Below are 11,204 nucleotides of genomic sequence, written 5' to 3'. Positions count from 1 at the left end.
GTCCTTCTAGGTGGTAGAGATCACAGGTTTGGAAGGTGCTGTTGAAGGAGCCTTGGTGAGTTATTGCAGTACATCTTTTAGATGGTGCACACTGCTGACACTGTGTCAGTGGCAAAGAGAATGGATGTTGGAGGTGGTGAATGGGGTGCCAATCAAGTGGGCTGTTTTGTCCTGGATGATGTCACTGAGTGTTGTTGGAGCTGCACTCATCCAGGCAAGTGGAGAGTATTCCCTCTCACTCATGACTTGTAGATGGGGTGGGGGGGAACAGGCTTTGTGGAGTCAGGAGAGTTACTCTCCACAGAATTCCCAGCCTCTGACCTGCTCTTGTAGCCACAGTATTTATATGGCTGGTCCAGTTGCTTCCGGTCAACTGCAACCCACAGGTTGATAGTGGGGGATTCAGTGATAGTTATTGAATGTTGAGGAGACATGTTTGGATTTTCTCTTGTTGGAGATGGTGATTGCTTAGCATGGCACAAATGTTACTTGCCACTTATCAGCCCAAGCCTGAATGCTATCCAGGGCTTGTTGCATATTGGCACAGACCCAGTCACGAATGGTGAACATTGCACAATCATCAGCGAACATCCCCACTTCTGACCTTATGATGGAGGGAAGGTCATTGATGAAGCAGCTGAAGATCGTGGGCCTAGGACACTAGCCCCCCCAAGGAACTCATGAATTGATGTCCCAGGTTTGAGATGATTGACCCCCAAACAACCACAACCATCTTCCTTTGTGCTAGGTATGACTCCAACCAGTGGAGAGCTCCCCCTGCCCACTAATTCCCATTGACTCCAGTTTTGCTAGAGCTCCTTGATGCCACACTTAGTCAAATGCTGCCTTGATGTCAAAAGCAATCACTCTTACCTTGAGTTCAGCTCTTCTGTCCATGTTTGGACTAAGTTTGTAATGAGGTCAGGAGCTGAATGACCGTCAGAACCCAAACTCAGCATCAGTAAGCAAGTTATTGCTAAGTGCCGCTTGATAGCACTGTCAATGAGCCTTCCATCACTTTAATGTTTGACAGGAGACTGATGGGATGGTAATGTGCTGGGTTGGATTTGCCCCACGCTTTGTGATCAAGACATACCTCGGCAGTTTTCCATCTTGCCGGGCAGATGCCAGTGCTGTACTGGAACAATTTGGCTAAGGACACTAAGATAAAAGCAAAATACTGCGGATGCCGGAAATCTAGAACAAAAAAACCTGGAAAAACTCAGCAGGTCTGACAGCATCTGAGGAGAGGGATACAGTTGACGTTTCGGACTCGAAACGTCAACTGTATCCCTCTCCTCAGATGCTGTCAGACCTGCTGAGTTTTTCCAGGTATTTTTGTTTTTGGCTAAGGACACTGCTAGTTCTGGAGCTCAAGTTTCCAGTACTATTGCTGGAAAGCTGTCAGATCCGATAGCCTTTTCAGTATCCAGTGCCTTCAGCCATTTCTTGGAGTGAATTGAATTGAGCTGAAGAATGGCATCTGTGATGCTGGGGACCTCCAGAGGAAGCCAAGATGGATCATCCACTCCGGCTGAAGGTTGATGCAAATACTTCAGCCTTGTCTTTTGCCCTGATGTGCTGCCTTTCCCATCATTGAGGATGTCGACATTTGTGGAGACTCCTCCTTCAGTTCGTTGTTTAACTGTCCACTTCCATTCATGGCTGGATGTGGCAGGACTGCAGACCTTAGTTCTGATGAAGAGTCACACGGACTCTAAACGTTGACTGTGTTCCCCTTCGCAGGTGCTGTCAGACCTGCTGAGTTTTTCCAGCTATTTTTGTTTTTGTCTTAGATCTGATCTGTTGGCTGTGGGATCACTTAGCTCTATCACATGCTGCTTCTGCTGTTTGGCATGCAAATAATCCTGTGCTGTAGCTTCACCAGGTTGACACCTCATTTTTAAGTATGTCTGGTGCTGCCCTTGGCATGCCTTCCTGCATTCTATTGAACCAGTGTTCATCCCCTGGCTTGGTGCTAATAGTAGAGTGGGGTATGCCGAGCCATGAGGTTACAGATTGTAGTTGAGTACATTTCTGCTGCTGCTGATGGCCCACAGTGCCTCATGGATGCCCAATTTTGAGTTGCCAGATCGGTTCCAAATCTATCCCATTTAACACAGTGATAGCGCCACACAAGATGGAAGGCATCCTCAATGTGAAGAGGGGACTTAGTCTCCACAAGGACCATACGGTGGTCACCCCTACCAACACTGTCACGGACAGACACATCTGCAACAGGTAGATTGGTGAGGACGAGTCAAGTAGGTTTTTCCCTTTTGCTGGTTCCCTCGCCACCTGTCGCAGACCGAGTCTAGCAGTTATGTCCTTTAGAACTTGGACAGCTCAGTTAGTAGTGGTGCTTCCGTTGGTCAGCTGTAATGACTTAGTACACCATTAAAACTCAGTTACTCTGCATTAACAAGGCATAACATTTTGGGAGGGGGTTTTAAACTGCAATATTACAGCACAAAAAGGAAAGCTGTCGTCAGTTTAGTGATTTCCAAAGATTGCCATCAACCGCATACCCTGTAGAGCAGCAGGGAATCACTTATAGCACTTTCAGGATTTTTACATTTTATTGAGCATGTGCAGATGCCAGAGGGTGCTGAACAGTTTCTCCATGATTAAAACCATAAAATCTGAATCAATAATTTTTACAGACAATGAAATAGAGATTGGTACATACATGAGAAATGAAGGTAGAAGCTGAAATTTCATAAAGAAACTTTGAAAATGTATTAAAACATGCAATTTATCAGAATGCAGATATTTGACATGCCACAAATATAAAATTTAGTTTTTCCAGGCTAAAGAGGTTGTTCACTTGCAATTATGAATTTAGTGCACTGTTAAAATCCCAGTAACACCTCAAGCAACAAGGCATCACTTTGTCAAGGTTTTTTTTTAAAAAACAGTGAGGCTAATAGCATAAAAGTGAGAGTTCACCTCAAAAGAAAGACATGCAAGCTACCAAGTACAGCTGCAAAGCTGGAACCCAATGTTTCTCTAGGGTGCTCTAAACTGAAATGTGATCCAATTCTTGCTGCTTCACCAGGCACTAAATGGCACACCATACATCAATAACATTTTGGTTGATGTAATTAACATGGCTGCAATTTGAAGCCAGGTAAATAAAAAAAAACAATTTTAAGCTAGCTACTTTCAGTTCCAGTAGGTGTTACTTTTAGGTCAGGATTACAAAAGAAAATCATTCATCGGTGCTTTCATTCAGCTGCTTGTTTTAAAGGAAAAGTAGCCAAAGTCAGCCAGTGGACCAATAACTGAAAAAAAGGAGAGCAAACTGGAATTTAGCATCAATTGCCTGCATCAAATGCAAAAGGTGAACCCTTCTTACAAAAGCAAGCAGTGAAAAGAATTTGAAACATTATTTTAATAATTCAGACATAAGAAAGAAATCAGTACTTGGAATTACAATTTCGCTATCATGATTTGGAAATCATGACAACTGTTTTTTGTGTATTCTTGTCTTCAGCTAGTAATTAAGACATATTTTTCATTCCTGAAAGGAAATAAATTTGATCCAACTAGGGGGAATCAAACAAATATGGAACCAAACCAAATATACTTTAAAAAGCAACTGATGACAATCATTTAAAACAAAAACATAGCAGATGTTAAGATTTACAAATTGCTTTATACACAAATATACAAAAACATTTACACAACAGCTGAATCAATTAGACAAATGAACTGTGAGTCAAAGAAAAATAGTGGTCCAGACAAAAGTAAACTTCAGTTTACAATGTTACTGAATAGTCTCTGATGCAGCATTTTCTTCTCCATCTTATATTATGCTGCTAGTGCCAATCTTATGAACAGAAAGCAACTTTGTTTGAAACCGCATCTAAAAGTTCCTACATTTATCTGATTGACAATTAAGTTCAAAAGTGATGCAGTGGAAACACAGCCCGTGGAGACCCAACACTGCTAGGACTTTGCATGTGAGACTCAAAAGAGCTCGGTGTGATCCCAAGAGTCTCATCTTGCAGTGACTCGACTTTTAAGAAATCATCCTCTTCATCTTCAGCTGTATCCTAAAAGTTGATGGTAAAGGATCACCATTAAGTATTTTAAAGCCAAAATAATACGACCCAGTTTCTTGACAGTCACAGCAGTGGCTTACCAACCAACACGTCTCAGTGCAAGCGAATGTTTCTTTCACCCAGATCTGCTGGTCGTGATAGTCAGGAGTCTAGTCAGTCATCTCAAGTGAAGAGAGTTTTGGAATAGTAAACAAACGTTTAGCAAACTTGCTCTCTCGTTAGGATCTCACAGTGGCAACTGATGGTGGCTGTTTAATAGAGGGCAGGTTGCTAGTGTAAGACAGCTCTACTCAATGAAAAGGTGTAGCAGTACCAACATTGTTTTCACAAAGTGTTAACCACTTTGGTGTTTGCCTGTTGAGACTCAACATTTTGTTTTCCTCAAAGTTAAATGATAGTGACATAATTATTTTTAAAATTCCAGTTAATTAGCAATGACTATTGTAGAAATTTAAACACAAGGACCCTCAATATTACAATGACACAGGCATTTCCATTCAGCAACAATGGATCTTTTACAAGAATAGGCCCCATGGGGATATGAGCTGCAAGAAGTTGGGCTTGGCAGTATCCGTTTTTTGGACACAGCAAGTGCTGTAAGGGATCCAAATAGTATCTGTGTCACGAGAATACTTCTGATGCAAAGCATCTTAGTTAATTCATTAGCACACATACAGTGAATGCCAGAAGTATGTACAGCAGGCAGATCATGATGTCAATCAGCTGCAAAGCTGATTTGATGCCAACATTACCATTTTGCAGTTCGAGATTCCAGTGGCCAACCTCTCAAGCTCACACAGCTGAGCATGCGTTAAACAGCAGGAAGAACTTCCCTGCATTATTTAAAGTGATCAACTTTTTTTATTAACATAGGTGAGGTGCTAATTAGTTTCTTCTGGGTGCTGCTACAACTCTGTGGGTGTTTGGTGCTTTCCATAGTTGTTTCAAGAGACTACAGAGAGCGCTGTGACAGATGTGGAAGTACTTTTGTTCACTGCAAGGCTTCTGCACAAACCAGTTGCTCCTACAAAGGTCTTCCTCTCAGAACAGAGTATAACTGGTCAATGAGCAGAGGCCATGCAGTGCAGGACAGGCTGTTAGAAGTGAGGTGGAATGGAGTTGAGGGAGAGATCACAGTAGGAGGATGCCTTGTCTGCCAAGGGTATTCCAGCAGTAATTCCCCTACCCGAACAATGTGCGAGACCTCTAAACTTCACTGAGGACTGAAATCTACCACCTGCCACAGCCACAACTGCAACCTCAGAGCAGGGCAAGGGCATTGTCAATGGCAGTGAAGACCACCATGGTGATGAACTATTCGGTGTCTGAAATCTTCCAGGCTGGAGCTAAAGAAATTAATAACATCGCACAATTTGCTATCCACTGTCGCATAAGAGAAGCTATTGAGACACTCTTGTCAAAGGGTGCTAATTTCATTTCATTTCCTCATGCGAAAAACAAGCAAGCAGATTGAGCACGAGAATTTTGATAGGACTGCTGGTTTTCTCATGGCACCAGGTGTCTTGGCTTCACAGATGTTGTGGGCAATGCACATCAATTCTGCCATGTACTGAAAGGGATTCCACTCTTTCAACGTCCTGTTGATGTGTGACCATAGGCAGCACATCATGCAGGTCAATGCTTGGTTTGCTGTCAGTGGTTGTGATGCCTTCTGCAGCATTTCAGCCACCACATCAAACCAAAGAATGGCTATTGGGCAACAAGACCTATCCGCTGAAATGGCTCATGACTCAGGAACGCAACCCACACACATGTACAGCATGCATACAATGAAAGCCATGCTGCCACACGAAAAGTGATAGAGCAAACCACTGGAGTGCTGAAGCAAGGATTCCACTACCTGGACCACTCTGGAGGAGCCCTGCAAAACTCAAGTGAATGGGTCTCAAGAGCCGTATTGTGCGCAACCTTACCAATTATGAGGGGGCAGCCTTTAGAACCAGTTATTTGGCAAGATGGTGAGGAGGAAGAGAAAGGGAAGCAACAACCTAGACAGCTCCTTTCTGCCTACGCTATACATGAAGCACTCAAAGTGTGCTACCAATAACTGCAAACCAAATTCCTCATTCACCAAGAGTCTCACACTCATCTTCCCTCTTTCACTGATGATCATATTGCCCGCTTGGCTACATTACAAAAACAGAAACCACCAGAAATACACATTCCAAATCAAATTTATAAATGAAATTATGTCATATTGCATACAAATAAAAATTAAACACCCTCAAGCAATCCCCTGGCACTGCCTTCCACTTGTTTGCCCATCCTAGTGCTCCCACAGTTCTACCCCAGTGCCTGCAGCTTGGCAGGTGATAAGACCGCTGGCTTCAGTCTCCCACGTTGTGCCATTTTTCTGTCTTTCCCAGGTCAGATTCAGCTCCCACAAAACTCCCAGCACCTGCTCCTGCCACAATGCACCTTCCCTCTTAAGAAGTGCCAGTCAGCTTTAAGCAGTGCTAACAAGTATTGATTGTTGGTTTACTGCTGAGCTGTGCAGCCAATCAACAGCGCATTTGACACTGGCTACACACACACAAATCATGTAAATGAGTGAGCAGCATAAAGATGGCATCATGCCTATCCAATGGACATGAATTAATCACACACGTGTTCACTTTCAGGGTGGGTGGGGGGGGGGGGGCAATTCAATTTAGCTTCCAAGGTGCTCTAAGGAACCCTTAAATGGAGGAAATGGTGGGTATGGAAAGGTCTTTGCCTTGTTTCTCGTTCCTGTTGGTCATGACTTATTCCTACTGTACTTTACAAAGTAGCTCTTCTGTTTAGCCTCTGAAGTGTGTTCATGGAATGTGTTATTGAATGTACAGTAACTAGTTGATCAAAACTTTATTATTGCTTTAAGTTTAAGCAGGTTAGAAATGCATGTGAGATGAAAAGATGAGCAGGAAATTTGTTTACGTCACTAGTACAATACAAACATGCCATGACCATTAAGGATGCTATAAATGAGATCGTTACTGATTTTTAAAATTTAATTCTGATGTTTTACACTCTGCTTGTTGTATTTCCTAATGCTACAGATTCCAATTACATCTATGAATAGAGATCTAGTTGCAAGTTTTGGCTGTTAACCTGCTTCATAAGTATTGCACACTGGTTATACAAATCAGTATTCCTTTGTCCTCATCAACAAATTTATGTGAATATCCTCTAATAAAAAATATTAACAGTGGACCTCTATTTACAGAAAAAGGGCATAAAAATCAGTCCCAACAAGAACACTTCAGCTACCTGTAATACCAAAAGTGAAAATCTCAAACTCCTCCATTTACTACATTGCAATTAAAAAATAAAATCCTGTTGGACTATCATGCAGTGCCTTACCTGTTTCATGATTTTCTGTGGAGCCTGAATGTCAAGGCTCAAATCCTCCCAAACTCGATAAATACCATCAAACATTTTCTTAGATCTGTGAGAAAAATAAATTATGATCTGTGCTCAAAAATGATCAGAGTTTTAGTAACCAGCTGCACATGAGTATAACTCAAAAGGTTAACTGTGTACACATTTCAGGAGTCCATATTAGGGTTGCCAACCCTCCCAGAATGGCCGGGAGTCCAGCGAATTCACCATCAATATCCCAGCATCTATTAAAAGTAATCTGGGAGATTTTAAAATAATAATTTGTAGCCCACAGCCACAGTCCATTCAAGAACAGTGATGTCTGTGTTTGCAGCAGGCGCAGTGTGATGACATAGACGTAACTGATGTGACCATGTAGGGATACTGTGCTCACAAATGTTGCTGCTGCTGTTGTCTGTTTTTTTTCCCCACCAGCACTGCCTGAGCCTCGAATCGACCTTGTGAGAGGTCAAGAGAGCCAAGAAGGAACCAGGAGGTAAAGGAGCAAGTGATTAAAGTAAAGGGCAACTGTTTGAATGTCCAACTGCCCCTACTTGGAGCAGGTAAGAGGGATTGCTGCTGCCTGCTTTGCTGCTGGGTTAGAAAAATTGCATTGATGAAAAAGGCCTAAGAATCAATTGTCTTAAGATAGTGTAATCGGTGAAGCTGCTAATTTAGCAACTTTTTATTTGTGAAGTCGTATTCAATTTGTTGAAAAAAATGTTCAACTCAATAACTTTCAGGCACTAGGAGTGCAGTTGAAATGGCAGCAACCGAGCAGGAAATGACAACCTAGGCCCTGCTTAAAGTTTGGCTTTTCCTGCACCTGTATCCACCGTTAAGGTTCGAGCGTGTTACTTCAACCCTGAAGAGACTGTGGATGGGACTGTCACCAATTTTTAATACGGTGTTCTTTTTTTTTTATTAGTTTTCTTCTACTCTTGAGGCATTGAACACAACTCGTGTTGGAAGCTAGAATTAAACATTTAAAAGACCCCGAGGTGGTTGTTGCTGGGAAGGAAAAAGGAGAAACCAAAAAAAGAAATAAATGTCAAAAAACTGAATCTAGGAGACCGGCCAAGGGAAATGGGATGAGGTGGCGGTGTGGATGAGAAATTGGGCCAGTGAAGAAATTCACCCACTCACATCATGCCACCGGCTTTCCGTGACATCACTTCTGCCAATGTCTAGCAGAACATGTCCAGCCAGAGTTGGCAACCTTCATCCATATGCTGCCAATATAGTTTTAATATATTAGAAAACAGTGCTGAGGATAGCTACTCTGTTAATCAGAGTTGAAGGAACTGCAGCAGACTTGTTGCTCTCAACTGAAAACATAGTAGAGATTTATTAAAAGTAAAATCTAATAGGTTATGGATTCAAAAAGAAAAATATCACAACTGAACAAGCTAGCTGTGTTTTAACCAACATATGGAGCACAGAATCAGACCATTCGGCCTAACTAGTCTGTGCTGGTGTTTACACTCCACGCAAGTCTCCTCCCATTCCATCTACCTTACCTCAGCCTTTCCACATATCTTTTTATTCCCTTTTCTCTCTGTATTTGTCCAGTTTCATTTTGAAGGTATCAGAGATATTATTGCCTCAACCATTACCTGTGGTAATACATTCTAATTACTCATAGAAACAGAGAATAGGAGGAGTAGGCCATTCGGCCCTTCGAGCCTGCTCCGCCATTCACTATGATCATGGCTGATCATCCATATTGATCATCAATAGCCTGCTCCCACTTTCTCCCCATACCCTTTGATCCCTTTCGCCCCAAGAGCTATATCTAATTCCTTCTTGAAAACATACAATGTTTTGGCCTCAACTACTTTCTGTGGTAGCAAATTCCACAGGCTCACCACTCTCTGGGTGAAAAAATTTCTCCTCATCAGTGTCCTAAATGGTCTACCCCATATCCTCAGACTGTGATCCCCAGTTCTGGACTCCCTCACTATGGGGAACATCCTTCCTGCATCTACCCTGTCTAGTCCTGTTAGAATTTTATAGGTTTCTATGAGATCTCCCCTCATTCTTCTAACTCCAACAAATATAATCCTAACTGACTCAATCTCTCCTCATATGTCAGTCCCGCCATCCCAGGAATCAGTCTGGTAAACCTTCGCTGCACTCCCTCTATAGCAAGAGCATCCTTCCTCAGATAAGGAGACCAAGACTGCACACAATATTCCAGTTGTGGTCTCACCAAGGCCCTGTACAATTGCAGCAAGACATCCCTGCTCCTGTACTCGAATCCTCTCGCTATAAAGTCCAACATACCATTTTCCTTCTTTACCACCTGCTGCACCGACATGCTCACCTTCAGCAACTGGTGTACAAGGATGCCCAGGTCTTGTTGCTCATTCCCCTCTCCCAATTTATAGCCATTCAGATAATAATCTGCCTTCCTATTTTTGCTACCAAAATGGATAACCTCACATTTATCCACATTATACTGCATCTGCCACGCATTTGCCCACTCACTCAGCTTGTCCAAATCACACTGAAGCATCTCTGCATCCTCCTCACAGCTCACCCACCCAGCTTTGTGTCATCTGCAAATTTGGAGATATTACATTTAGTTCCTTCATCTAAATCATTGATATATATTGTGAATAGCTGGGGTCCCAGCACCGATCCCTGCTGTACCCCACTGCCCGCCATTCGGAAGACGACCCATTTATTCCTACTCTTTGTTTCCTGCCTGACAGCCAGTTTTCTATCCATTACTCGGAATAAAGAGATGTCTCCTTATTTCCCTATTGGATTTAATGTCAAACATTATCATAAACAAACCTTTTAAGAACATAAGGATCAAAGGGAAAGAAGCAATCAAGCGGGTTTGAGCAAATCTGGACCGAGTCACCTCCAGTGCTGCTCCTAACAATTGGTATAAGTTGTCGATTGTTTCGTTCAATAATTGTGTAGCAGAAAACTAATTGATATTTCCTGCAAAAAGAAAAAGGATTTCAAATATATTACTACAGTTAGATCGTACCTTTGTTGTTATTTGGTGTTTATCAGATTACAAACGTCAAATGGCTGCCTTGAGATATTTAGTTACTAATGCATGTATTTTCATTCATTAGGTAAAGCTTTTGCATTTTGCAACAGAAAAAACACTTTTTCAACAGTGCATCAAGAATTATTAGTTAATAACAAAGGGAAGACACATCTATAAATCAAATGTCATCTCTGGCTTGTAAAGTCCAAGTCAGCATTAAATCTCATGCATCAAGACTTTTTTATTTATGCCCAGGATATGGGCATCTCTGGCAAGGACAGCATTTATCGCCCATCTCTAATTGCTCTTGAAAAGGTCGGGGGTTGTGAGGTGCCTTCTTGAATACAACTGAATGACTAGCTCTGCTACTTCAGTGGGCAGTTAAGAGTAAACTGTGTCACTGTGGGGCTGGAGTTACATAATAGACCAGACCAGGTAAAACAGCAGGTTTCCTTCCCTAAAAGGGCACAATGTAAACCAGATGGGTTTTTAATGACAATCTTTCGTTTCATGGTCACCATTACTGGTGCCAGCATTTTGTTCCAGATTTATTTAATGAATTCAATTTAAATTGTTCAGCTGCCATGGTGGGATTTGAACTCGTCTTGGATTATCCATTCAGGCCTCTGGATTACCACAGTACAATCAATTACAGCTAAATAAAAGCTGTATAAATGTCTGTAATCTGGTTTTACCTAAACAGTTGTACTATATGACATTTCTGCCATTCTACATACAAACAGCAA

General features: G+C 42.1%; 1 protein-coding gene across 2 annotated transcripts in view; it reads right to left on the bottom strand.

Annotated features, from left to right (window-relative positions):
• Positions 1–2,560: 2,560 nt before the first annotated feature.
• Positions 2,561–11,204, bottom strand: part of rrn3 (RRN3 homolog, RNA polymerase I transcription factor) — a 42,157-nt gene continuing 33,513 nt past the window's right edge. Inside the window, exons 16-18 of one of the 2 annotated variants that reach the window (XM_078559125.1) lie at positions 10,251–10,403; positions 7,431–7,515; positions 2,561–4,058 (exon numbers count right to left, since the gene is read on the bottom strand). In XM_078559125.1, coding sequence (XP_078415251.1) covers positions 3,906–4,058; positions 7,431–7,515; positions 10,251–10,403 — 391 coding nt within the window. In that variant the 3' untranslated portion in view covers positions 2,561–3,905. The remainder of the gene's footprint in view (positions 4,059–7,430; positions 7,516–10,250; positions 10,404–11,204) is intronic. The other variant, XM_078559126.1, reaches the window with a different exon arrangement.

This window comes from Cetorhinus maximus, chromosome 15, assembly GCF_964194155.1.
Source record: "Cetorhinus maximus chromosome 15, sCetMax3.hap1.1, whole genome shotgun sequence".
NCBI classification, from domain to species: domain Eukaryota; kingdom Metazoa; phylum Chordata; class Chondrichthyes; order Lamniformes; family Cetorhinidae; genus Cetorhinus; species Cetorhinus maximus.
Note: the sequence above shows the minus strand (reverse complement) of the source record. Positions and strands in the feature narration are given on the sequence as shown.